At 45.4% G+C, this 13438-nt stretch overlaps 1 protein-coding gene across 1 annotated transcript; it reads left to right on the plus strand.

Annotated features, from left to right (window-relative positions):
* The first annotated feature begins 74 nt into the window (after positions 1 to 74).
* LOC110162804 (leucine-rich repeat-containing protein 24) lies at positions 75 to 12039 on the plus strand. Its single transcript, XM_020927702.2, is given in 8 exon segments — positions 75 to 3295; positions 4960 to 5046; positions 5365 to 5556; positions 5852 to 6020; positions 7878 to 8140; positions 8584 to 8706; positions 8708 to 9112; positions 10332 to 12039. Coding segments are annotated over 8 exon segments (1758 nt in total). The 5' UTR covers positions 75 to 3136; the 3' UTR covers positions 10692 to 12039.
* The last annotated feature ends 1399 nt before the right edge of the window (positions 12040 to 13438 follow it).

Consider the following 13438-nt stretch of genomic DNA (forward strand, 5'->3'; position numbering starts at 1 on the left):
CTACAAAATGACCCGAACAAGGTTAGAATGTATGGACTTAAAAGAACTAAATGTCATGAACGTGACCTTGTATCTGTGTCCCCAGATATGAGGTAAACACGTCAAACATGGCTCTTTTACTCATAACAATTGTAATGCTGAATTATTTTTAATTACAAAAATACTGGACATGATGGCCAGGTGCTTTTGTTATAATTCAGTGTTTTGGTTCTCAAGACGATTCTTCAATCAGAAAGCAGAATGAGCCTCACATGAGTCTCTCATTTGCGTTGCCAGCTCCAATGCTGAAATCCAGTTGGTTTAAACCTAAAATGCCTCTCTGGTCTGAATGGTCAGTCTTTAAACCCAAACACCTGCTGCCCATCCTGAATCAGTGCTAGTGCAGCCTCTGCATTTCAGGGGGTTCTGGAGGTTCTGAGTTTCACATGAGGCATGAGGCATATACTGAGACTGACAAGAACCTGTATGTGTCTGGCAGCACAGGGCCATTTGTGATTGTAATATATTTTTTAAAGTAAGAGCGTAGTTAACATACAGTTTCTTTAAACGCTCAGAGCTTTGAGTGACACCTCATTGTCCCTGTAGAGCAGGTGTGTCCAAGCTGTGACCTGGAGGCCCAAATCCAGCTCTTAGGCCAGTTTTTATCGGCCCTCCAGTTTCTCGCTCTATTGAACCAAATGATCTGAAGCTATATTTTTTACTATAGATAAAAATGAAGATGCTGGCTTAACATCAGTGTGTCGAGCCTAGTGTGAAGATATGGTCAAACCTGTGTAAATGCAACTATTTAAATTACTGACTGTAGGCCTACTTCCTGTGACCTTATGCTGCTCTTTGTGGAGAAGGTTGGACACAGACAGCTCTGCTGTAGAGAAATGTCATGTTAAAAGTGTAAACTGTCCTTGGATGCAAAAAGTAGTTTATTTTCCTTTCCTCCAGTACAGGAAAGGGCTGTAGTAAGTTCACTGCTTTCCCTGGTATTAACAGGAATAATGCTGCATAAATATGGTAAATGGTCACATTTTTCTGTAGCGTTTTTCCACCTTCAAGGCACTTTACAACAAGGAACCACTCACCCATTCACACACTGTGGGCAAGGTGGGTTAAGTGTCTTGCCCAAGGACACAACAACAATAGCATTCATCTGTGGGAGCTGGAATAACACCAGCCAACCTGTTTATTCCTTCTTTCCATGTTTTTCTTTGGGACACCACTTAATGTGACACATTTGATTGACAGCTGAAAAATTGAGGATCGAGGAGAGGAATAAAGGAGAAGGAAGCGAGGAAAGAGAATTGAGACGCGGCCTAAGTGTGTTACTTTGGGCACGACTGATCCATGTCACCATCATTAACCTACGAGCATTTCAAGTTTGATCTGTGGCCATGGACGCGCTGCAGCTGTCAGTCATGTAGATCCATGCTGTCAGGCAAGTATGAAGAGCGTGTCCAGCGCGTGCAGAACGTGTGGTGCCGCTTTTATTGTGGAGGGTTTGGCGGAAGTGTCCTGCGCAGTGGAAAGAGGCGCGTGGTGCTGATGCTGAACCGGATTGGGCCCTTGACCGGACTGAGCGAGGTCTGCGGGCGGACTACAGCGGCCCGTGGGTACCAGAGAGCCCCGCTGTGAGGAGGCCGGTCTCCGCCGTGAGCAGGTGAGTGCGGGGCACGGTGCGGGGGGAGCCTGCTGTGCGTGCGCCATGTTTGTTGTTGCGCTGCTCGGCTGAAGCTCCATCGCGCAGCAGACCAGGCGGGGTCACGCTCTGCTCCATCACCAGCTCCTCCATATCAGGCAGGAGGAGACGGACCGGAGCGCTGCGGCGGAGGCGCTTCCCTGGGTAGGTTTTGTCGTGTTGTTGATTGTCAAATAACGCATTCTTCCATGTTTTTAATTAACCAATCATATGACAGAATTGATTTGCGGTTTAATCCTAGTTGTGATTGGTGTGTACTATTGTTGTGTCCTTGGGCAAGACACCCACGCTTGACTTTCTATAGGTGTGTGAGTGGCAGGCTGGTTGTGGTTGGTCTTGGACGCTGAATGCCCCCATCCTTGAGTCAGGGCAGATACTGATACTGATACCCACCTGGATGGAGCATAGGCTAAGGCTACATACTACTGTAAATAATGTACCCTGATCACTGTCACTGTTCCCATTCCCTTCTCTGTTCAATCCAATTTGAGTCATTTTTCTGGTAGGGGTGTGCCACCTTCTTACCTCCATGAACATGGCATTGCACTGCCTGAAATGTACTACAGTATGGCATTAATTTACCTGTTTTTCCAGTTCAATTAGACTGTTGCTAAATGACTACCTTGAAAAATATATGCATTATTTCTGTCAGTGGTGTCTGCTGCTTGTTTCCATGGAGATACAGATAGTCTACATTTAATGCCTTACCATGAAACATTCCTGGCAAAGCAAGAACATAGAGGAACATATTCCATAGAGGAGGAGGAGCGGAGCAGAAATGTGGGTTCCAGGTGCAGGTCACACAACAAGTGTATGCAACAGGTCATTAAGTAGGTGCATTTGGTATAAAATAGTATGACTATGGTCAGGGTGCTATTTGTCCAAAAAGCAGAAGGGAGGATGATTTTTTTCTTCATATTAAATCTTTATTTCGGCTGTTAGGCTGTTAAATAGGGTTGCAAAACCACCATGACCATAACTCTAGCCCCTCTCAAGCTTCTTCTTTGCACATATCATATGTAAAAATATGTAAAATATAGAATTTTACTATAGTAATTGTAGCCCATGAGCAGGTGCTCCCTGGTTCCTGATATAATGATACAAAAATTTTGATTGCAAAACTAAGGAATAGACATTACTCGACACCCATTCCAAAACCATGATAACATTTTATTTTTTTACTGAAAAACACCCTAGAATGTGATTTTCAGCATTAAATAGTAGTCCACAGGTGTATACTAGTCTGTGTGTAATGACATTCAGGGAAGGTTAATTTCTGTCCTGTGCATGGGATGTTTTTAGAATCTATACCTGAGTATCTAGTTTTGATACTATTTTTACACTCGATTAGTATCTGATGATTTGTATCTGATTTGTGTGTGTGGCAGGTGCTCTCTGACAGGTGCACTCTGACAGTCCTGTGTGTGTGGCAGGTGTCCCGTTGGGATGATGTCGTGCTGGGGTGTTCTCCTGGCTGTTCTCCTGGTTGCTCGGGGGGGCACCTCTCCTCCGTGCCCTTTGAGCTGCAGATGCTACAGCCTCACAGTGGAGTGCGGCTCCACCAGTCTGCGGGAAACTCCCAAACACATCCCGCCCTCCACACAGGTACCCCCTGATCCTGCCCATGCCCACAGAGGCCCTCTCACAAATGAGTCTCATTTGGATACACACTGAGACAAGCCTGAACATTGTATGTGTATGTACTTAATGCTGTCATATGTTGGGTCTCAGGTGATAGGATCTGAGAGACACACTGTGGTTTGTTTGCATTTACTAGTCCAACACTCAATCAATGCAAGGAGGAGATCACCCTGTGCTCAGGTGGAATGGAAGCTTAGGATGCTTTGATAGCAGCCTTCAGGTCATCTGCATTGTTGAGTCTGGTGTCTCTCATCTTTCCCTTGGCAATATCCCAGAGATTCTCTGTGTGGTTCAGGTCAGGAGATTTTGCTGGCCAGTAAAGCGGAGTAACGCCATGGAACCATCTTTGATATCTTTGGTTGTGTGGGCAGGTGCCACATCCTGCTGGAAGATGAAATCAGCATCTCCTTAAAGCTTGTCAGCAGACAACACCAGCAGATCACATGGCAGCCCAAATCATCACTGCTCCTCCGGGAGGAACCTGAAGCATTCACCCCCCAAGGGAGGTGTCCAGGAGGCTGGCTTCTCTGACGTGGAGGAGCAGCAGCTCTACTCAGAGCTTCTCCCATGTGACTGAGCTCCTCACCCTATCTCTAAAGAGTGCCCAGCCACTGTGGAGGAAACTCATTCCGTTTGTATCCGTGACCTTTTGGTCAGTACATGAAGCTCATGACCATAGGTGAGGGGACGAATGAAGATTGACCGGTAAATCAAGAGCTTCCCCCTTGACCACAACGGTCCAATACAGCGGCTGCATCACTGCAGACGCTGCACTGATGCGCCTGTCAATCTCACACTCCGTCCTTCCCTCACTCGTGAACAAGACCTCGAGATACTTGAACACCTCCACTTGAGGCAGGGACTCTCCACCCACCCAAAGAGCTTGACACCTTTTTTTGGCAGAGCTGATCTGCTCACACTCGGCTGCAAACCACCCCAATGCATGTTGTAGGTCCTGTTTTGATGAAGCTAATAGGACAACATCATCTGCAAATAGCAGAGATGAGATTCAGTGGTCCCCAAACAGAGACTTTGGACCACTGAGCAACAGTCCAGTTCTTTTTCTCCACAGCTTGGATACAGCATTGAACAACCAGCTTCTTAAGCAGTGACCTCTTGTGGCTTTCTCAGAGTAGAGGGTGTCAGTGACTGTCTTCTGTCCAGTCAGCAGCCTTCCCCATGATTGTGTAGCCCACGGATCCAGACTGACAGACGATTTAAAGGCTCAGGAAACTTTTGCAGGTGTTTTCAGTTGATAAAGATGATTAAGATGTGACATCATGACTTCCCAATATTCCACTTTTTCACAATATGGAATTTTGTTTTTTCATTATCTATAAGCCATAATCATAAAAATTCAAGAAATAAACTCTAATCTATATGGGTTTGAATTCTGAAATGAGTGACAAAAATATTTAACTTCTTCTTCTTCTTCTTCTTCTGATGCTGAATTCTGATTATTCGTGAAGGATTGGTATAATGACTGCATTAACTCTGGAGTGACCGTAGTAGTAGTAGTAGTAGTCGTAGTAGTTGTTGTAGTAGTTTGTAGTAGCAGTAGTCTTGTCTACTGATAAGGACACATAGTACACATGAACACTGAACAGTGCTTTCTCTCTGGAACACAGACCATTTTCCTCCAGGACAATCGCATCGCTCATCTCCGCAGAGCTGACCTGGCTCCTCTCAGACACCTACACTACCTCTATTTACAGGTGAGACACCTCCCTCTCCCCCCCATTCTCGGTCCTGTACTAGTGTGCTCTAGTGTGACTGACTGTACTAGTGTGTGCTAGTGTGACTGAGCACTAATGTGTACTAGAGTGTACTAGTGTGTACTAATGTATACTAGAGTGTACTAGTGTGTACTAATGTATAGTAGTGTGCACAAGTGTGTGCTAATTTACAGTAGTGTGCACTGGTGTGTACGAGAGTACTAGAGTGTACACAAGTATACTTGCACTTGTGTGCACCACTGTGTTCTAGATTGCACTAGTGTGTACTAGTGTGACTAACTGTCCTTTCCCTGGCAGAACAACAGTATCTCAGCCATGGAGCCCGGCTGCTTTGAGCACCAGGCTCAACTGCTGGAGCTGGCTCTGAATGGGAACAGGATCCACCTGCTGAGTGCCGACCTCTTCCATGGCCTGGAGCACCTACGCATCCTATACCTGTCTCGCAATGACATCACCCGACTGCTGGACTACACCTTTAGGGGCCTCCAGGTAACAGTACCACACGTGAGGACTGATTCACACATGGACACAGAGAACAGGGAACACAGGTCACACATGCGGGCGCAGGTCACACATGCGGGTACAGACGCAGGCGCAGGTCACACAAGCGGGCGCGGGCGCAGGTCACACATGCGGGCACAGATGCAAGCACAGGTCACACATGCGGGCGCAGGTCACACATGCGGGCGCAGGCACAGGTCACACATGCGGGCGCAGGTCACACATGGGGGCATAGCTAAGCATGTGGTCATGTGTAACACCTGTGTACATCTATGTACTACAGCGTCTCCAGGAGCTGCACCTGCAGCAGAACAGCATTGAGGTGCTGTCGGACCAGGCTCTGTCCGGCCTCTCCTCCCTGGCTCTGCTCGATCTGAGCCGCAACAACCTCCATACCATGGGCCCCGCCTCCCTGCGGCCACTGGTCAGCCTGCAGGTGCTCCGAATGACCGGTGAGTCAGTCCAGTAAAGTATGAGTCAGTGCTGACAAACTGCACCTGTCAGCCCTAAACACACAGCACTATGTGATCAATCAACCTTCACCCCTTGGTCAGTGTGTTTATGTGTATGCCAGGAAACCCAGATAACTGTCCTAGTCCAATTTAAACCAGTTAATCAAAATGCTGTAAACTCAGGAACTAATGAGGTGTCATTCGATTCTCCCAGACCCCAATAACACATCTAGAGAAGCTGTGTTCAAAAGAATGCGTTCATTCAACACGTTCATTTTTCAGTGAACTTTGAACTGAACGCAACACTTTTGTAAATCAAGAACTTGAACGTGAATTTGTTCAAATTATGTGAGATGAACGACGTACGTCACTGTGGGTTCAATTAAACGTTGGAATTTGTTTTCACCCGACGAGTGACGATCTGCTCGCACTTAACCTCACGAAACCACAGCCGCGTGTCAACGTTAAGGCCACTCCACTGGCAGCTGCCCAGGGAGCACGATGTGCTGATGGTAAATGCACAAATACAACAATAGATACATGCTCTCTGTGGATTTTGACGGGGATACGCGCCTACACTCGCGTAGAGTGTCAAAAAATAAGATGGATCCTATTTTCTGAAATCTACACACACAGGACGTGCTGCTCCACACGTGGCTCTATAGTGGTTATGGTTAATATCTTGTCAGTGCTGGGAGTAACGCGTTATAAAAGTAACGAATTACTGTAATGCATTGCTTTTTGCTGCAACGCAGTAATGTTCGGCATTACAGGGAAAAAGTGGTAATATTTTAACTGGTACAAATGTCAGTAACACACGTCACAATGCTTTTTTAACCTGGATTGAAGTACTGGGTTTTTCGTTTTTCTTCATACAAATTCACTAAAATCACCGCGATATCAGCGGAGGTGCGCCCGTGTAGACTGTGATCGTGAGCGAAAGGACCGACGCAGAACTCCGCGCTCCACGGAGCTAAACGCAGCTGACGCCCGATTGCACTCTGGGGTTCTCTCAGGGGCTGTCCTAGATTCCAAGTTGTAGTCCAGGATTAGTCCTGGTTTGGTCCTGGTTTAGTCTCAGTTTACTCCTGGTTTAGACCTGGTTCAGTTCTGGTTTAGTCCTGGTTTGGTCCTGGTTTGGTCCTGGTTTGGTCCTGGTTTAGTCTTGGTTTATTTCTGGTTTAGACCTGGTTCAGTCCTGGTTTAGACCTGGTTCAGTTCTGGTTTAGTCCTTGTTTAGACCTGGTTTAGTCCTGGTTCAGTTCTGGTTTAGTCCTGTTTTGGTCCTGGTTCAGTCAATATACGGCGCAAAAGTTCAGCATCTTCACAGTTATTTTGGTGAGAGTAACTCAAAAGTGCTGTAATAGTCGTAACAAGTCATAAATAACACATTCGAGTTTTAAAGTAACTTGCCCAACAGTGTTTCTTGTAAAGTTGTTGTAAACTAGAAGCCCATTTGAAAAATAAATGCAGCCTTTCATTTACATATTTCACCTAAAAATAAAATGAACTGAACTTTGAACTAGTTCAAAATTAAAATTGTGAACTATGAACATGAACTGTTCACTTTGAACAAATGTGAACTGAACTTTGAACTAGTTCATGAAAAGTGTGAACTTGCACAACACTGATTCTGATTTACCTTAGGCACAGATGAGGAGAGGCATTCTGCTGCACGGGATAAGAAACAGCCAGTACAATATTAGAGTGTCTGGACATGTACTCACTAGTTTTAGATCAGCAGCACCGAGTCATGTTGCTTGGTTTTGGTGCACGTGTTAAAGTTAGCTATGCTGTGGAGAGCAAATTACATTGCCAGGTGTGACAGGTGCTCCTGGTCCTGTTTCCTTTGTGCAGATAACCCGTGGCGCTGTGACTGTGCACTGCACTGGCTGCGCAGCTGGGTAGATGAAGAGGGCCAGAGGCTGCTGAGTTCTGCCGAGCGGCGACTGGTGTGTGCAGACCCACCCCGCCTGTCTCAGCTCAGCCTGGTAGAGGTGCCCTTGAACAGCCTGGTGTGCATACCCCCCGTGGTCCAACTGGAGCCCCGCAGACTGGCCGTGCGGCTGGGCGAGAGCCTGCGGGTGTCGTGCCATGCCTCAGGGTACCCTCGCCCACAGGTCAGGTCCCAGCCCAACTGTTAACTTCATTTGATTGCATTGAGTATTGTGTTTCTTAAATATCTCATGTACTAAAATGCAGTATCGTACTCATCTGAATATCTACATTTGGTCTCTCTCTGCTGAGTTGTTATATGCCCTCTTAGTTTCCCAGGAGAAGAAGGTTTGACTCACTATTTGAACAACCCTACCTTAAAACCCTAAAAAGCCATACATGTGCTCAATACTATGGTAAACGCAATACAGCAAAACAACTATTGGAACCTCACTATGGGAACTACTCTTTGGTGAGAACATTACTGCATGACGTTTCACCTCTCAAACAATGCAAGTGTCAAACACAGTGTTTCTTCTGTACACTCATTTTCAAAGGCACTACATCATTTGGTCAAAACCATACTGGCTTTACAAGCAGAAAGTCAGTCATTGTCCTGTGTGTGCAGGTGACATGGAGGAAGGCTTCCCAGGGTAAGGCAGCCCTCGCTCCTCGAGGCCTGGTGCAGGAGCCAGGGGCCGGTGTGGTGGGGCGAGTGGAGGGCCCTTCAGAGGGGCCCTCAGACAGTGCAGCGAGCTGAGCGCTTTGACCCAGACACGGGCAGTGGCATGTTGTTCCTCAGTAATGTGACAGTGGCACATGCAGGCTTCTATGAATGTGAGGCATGGAATGCAGGGGGTGTGGCCAGAGTTACCTTCCAGCTGGCCATCAACTCCTCTACCTCCATGTGGGCCTCGTGGTCGCAGCTCTCCTCGCATTCCCCACCCTGGCCACGCCCCCGGAGCTATGGTTCGGAGGTGAGCCGCGAGCCACTCTATGCTCTGGGCAGCATGGCCTTCAGCGCCCTGGGGCCTGCCACACAGACGGCCATCGCAGTGGGCATCTCCCTGTTAGCCCTGACCGCTCTGCTGCTGCTCATGATGATCTACAGCCGCCAGCAGCAGCCTGACAAGGAGGCCCACGACCCTGACACCAAGGTAACAGCACCATGTTAACGTCACTACAGTAACATGACAACTATTGTATCATCATGGAAATAACACAAAGGTGACAACATTATAATAACAATAAGACTATAGTAATATCACCATGGTTACATCATTACAGTAACTGTAATCTACACTATGGTGACATCACTATGGTAACAGCACAGTGGTAACAACATCACAATAACAATAAGTTCTATGGTAACCGTACTATGGTAACCGTACTATGGTAACCGTACTATGGTAACAGTACTATGGTAACAGTACTATGGTAACAACTACAGGAAGATGACTATGGTAATATCTGTGTAATAACTGCAGTAACATTACCATGTTTACACTACTACAGTAATGTGGGTATAGTTTTATTACAATGTTAAAGGTGCACTCTGTAACTTGTCTGGTCGAGGGTCCAACACCTGCTTATGTCCATGGAGATGTGCATAGAATGTTCCACGATATGGCCATGAACTTATGAATCTCCCTGGAGACTTGCAAGTTAAAGTACAGTTGAGGTTTGTGGGGAAGTGATTACAACTTTGAACAATAAATAACATCTGTAGTTAAATAAATGCAGACAGATTAGTTTTATATCATACTGTGGACAATTTAAAACAAAGCATTAATATCTCCATGGAGATAAACAGGTTGTGGACCCATCCAGAAAAGTTACACACTGCACCTTTAAGATCATACTATAATGTGATCCATGGTAATATCACTATAATAAGATCATTATGGCAACTAGACTAACGGTAAAGGTAGTGCACTGAAACAGCACTAACAGCTTCAAACAGCAAGTAAAGGGAGAAAGCAAACGCTTGGATGCTGTATATATTATATATAAGGGAGATGTAAAGAATGAAAGAATCAAAATGAAGGAGACAGGAATGCACAAGTACATGCTTCAGTGGAGGCAGGCCGGTCCATCCTAAGGTTACAGCACTGGGGTCATGGCACGTAACCATAGTAACGAGGATAAGATAACATTATGCTAAGCCTAAGCTAACTGCTCTATGGTAACATCACTAAAGAAAGATAAAATCCCTCTGGTAAGGGCAGTCTAGTTACAACTGCGCTGTAACAGTACTAAGGTCACCACCCATTACAGTATTAGGGTTAAGTTACTTAGGTGGTCACTATGGTAACCCCGTTCTTACAGCACTGTGGCTCCAGTCGCACTAGTGGCTTGCCCTGTGTGTGTTCTCAGGAGGAGAGTATCTTGTACGTGAACGACTACTCTGATGGTCCCACCACCTTTGCCCAGCTAGAGGAGTACAGGGACGAGCGCGGCCATGAAATGTACGTCCTGAACCGGGCCAAACCTGTGCCACCCCCCGTGGTCCCGCCTCCTGACGTCAGCTCCGCCCCCTCTGAGAGCTCCGGTCAGGGCCCCCCCTCCAGCCCCCTCGCGGCTCCCAAACAGCTGGAGGACACACGGACTATGAGGAGGATGGCCGGAGAGGGGGGAGAGGCAGAGCCCGTGCTGACCGCCGAGTCTGAGGGCCTGTACCTGAACCACAGCGGCCTCTTCATAGACTCTCAGATCGCTTACGAGATCCACTGCTGAGCTGACTGGCCTGGGGTCCTGAACACACACTTCTTCAGTACTTCACAATGATGTGAGTATGGTCACTGGTGAATCTCCCAGAGTTCAGATGGGCGTGATTGATAGGTGGATTAGCCAATCAGGGACACACATTGGTCCATCGTTATCAAAACAAATGTGATTACAAGGAAAAATGAATGGGAAAAATATCTCAGAGGACTGGAAAACATGTGGATTTCTGCAGAATTAATGAGTCAAGCACTAAAGTCTGTTCATCTGAGGTGAGAGAAATGTAATTTTGATGTAAATGATGAGTGACCAATGAGCTCCTTCAATCATTGGACGATCATGGTTAGTCAGACTCGAGATACAAAGGATGAGACTGATATCCCTCTGGATAAAAATACAGAGAGATATCAGTTTGGATTGTGCAGACAAAAGGCCCTCGGGCAGCAGAGTGGTCGAGGCCGCTGGGCAGGGCTCACACTGGGCTCCCGGCAGCAGACTGGACATTGGAGGACCTGTTACACTTTTCATCTCAAAGTCGAGCTACATCGAGCTTTCTTCTGCAGTCATGAGGAGAGACACTGGACCGTCCTCTGGACTGCCTCTCCCTTCGTGCTTGTCATGCCTTGCTTTAGTTTATATTTACTGTTAATAGTTGTACAGAACAGAATTTTTGAATGAAAATGAAACGTGATGTTGTTATTTAAGCAGCTCTGTGAATGAAGAGTCTCTCCTCATGTTAGCTCTGTTGTTTTAAACTATTTGGAGCCTTTTGTGTAGATTTGGTCCCCTTCTCAAAGCCAGGGCCCATATTTTTCTATTGTTTTAATGTTAAAGGAACTGTATGTGGTCTGTGCTCTTACTGTTTTAGTCTACAGAGAGAGGACGCATCCAAGCTTATCTCACATCCAGGTTTGTCTCAGTCAGTATATGGACAGGCCATTTCTCAAGCTCAGAACCTCCAGAATTCACTCACTGACCATTCAGACCAGAGAGAGTCATTTTAGGTTTAATTCTACTGGATTTCAGCTTTGCAGCTGGCAACCCAACCGAAAGACGCATGTAAGGCTCATTCTCCGTATATATTCTGCCTATAACTAAATGGGCCATCGTGTCTGATGTTTTTGTAATTAATAATAACTCATCATTACAGTTGTTATCAGTAAAACTTATTTTTGATGTGAACATGTTTACTGCAGACCCAGATCCTTGTGTTAATTAAATTTAAAACCAAAATCTTACATACAGTTCCTTTAATGACATGGACATTTCTAAATACTGATGTATTTGAACTTTCAGCTTACAGTTTCTCCTGTGCCCTTACTCCTGTCCTCAGTTCAAACTATAAAGATCTATAAATACAGTCTTAGTCTCTGAAATACGTTTTTGTGAATGCCCATGTTTTACGTCCTGACTGTTCACACTGCTACTGTTGTATGGAGCCTGTGGTGTGTATGAGAGTTTGTGCTCACTATGTTTTGCGCTGCTGTCACTGCTCCATCCAGCTCCAACTTGGCACTGAGTAAACCATTCTATGTCCCATGTGTTCTGGCCTCCTGTAGTAAACCACAATGAAGAACTTCTTTTTAAGTCTGTTTAGTGAGTGCATGAATGGGTTGACCAGTATGATGTCATTTGGCCAAAGGTGTGCCATTTGGACATGAGAAGTTGCACATCTTACGGTGGCCACTGTATATGTCATCATAACCAAATGTTGACATGCACCCACCACCATGTTTAGCCTAAAAACTAGCCCGTGTAATTTTAGAATAACAAATCATTAAAGGGTCTTTATTACACCATTTTATTTTTTCTAATTTTTCTCTCAAATACTCTCTTCTACATTGTGATGTCATGTGGTAATACACAAAGTGCTCCACTGTGTTTTTAAACTCCATACAGCTTAATCAGAATCATTTGGATGATTTCAGCTTTTGAATTGCTGATCTCTATTACACTAAAGGTAAAAACTATCACTATTCACTTAAAAACTATCGCCTCATGACATCACAAGGTGAAACAGAGCATTTTGAGCTTTTGTGGTGTAGACAGACTAAATAATAAAAGGTTACTCAAACATGTGTGAATGAAACAAAACACAACTCCAGCTGTTTTTGAGGAGGTTACAGCAATAGAACGTGTCTTAACACTCAGTCAGCCTAATATAGGAGCTTTTAACATTAACATACAAAATGATTGATTGGTTAAATATGTGGAGGCATCATCACCAACTCTGGCTCCTGAACATGGAGGGAGTTTGTCTGGAGAAACCTAATTTGATTTGTTTTATTACACCTAAAGTAAAGTAACAGTTAAATCCATGACAGGTTAGAATACTTACTTCACTAAACTAGTTACTATAATTAGATATAAGATTTTACAAAAAACTTGCCTAATCTTTTCTAGTCATTTTGTAAGGAGTTATAATTTTACTTCTCCTACCTTGACACAGGTAGCAGATACGACAGAGGTGTGTTACCTAGCAACCATAATAATAATGATAATAATGATGTGTCAGTTTTATATTGCACTTTTCTGGACACTCAAAGACACTTTACAGATCATTATTCATTCACTACTATTGTAGCCACAGCTGCCCTGGGGCAGGCTGACGGAGGCTGCCAATATGCACCATTGGCCCCTTCAGCCAACACTCATGCACACACCACTTTCATACTAAGTAATGTGGGTGAAGTGCCTTGCCTAAGGACACAATAACAGTTGTTGCAACTGGCTCCCCCCTGTATCACCTGTTTTTTCCT

This window comes from Boleophthalmus pectinirostris, unplaced genomic scaffold (assembly GCF_026225935.1).
Source record: "Boleophthalmus pectinirostris isolate CB_2022bp ecotype Guang Dong unplaced genomic scaffold, ASM2622593v1 HiC_scaffold_7, whole genome shotgun sequence".
NCBI lineage: Eukaryota > Metazoa > Chordata > Actinopteri > Gobiiformes > Gobiidae > Boleophthalmus > Boleophthalmus pectinirostris.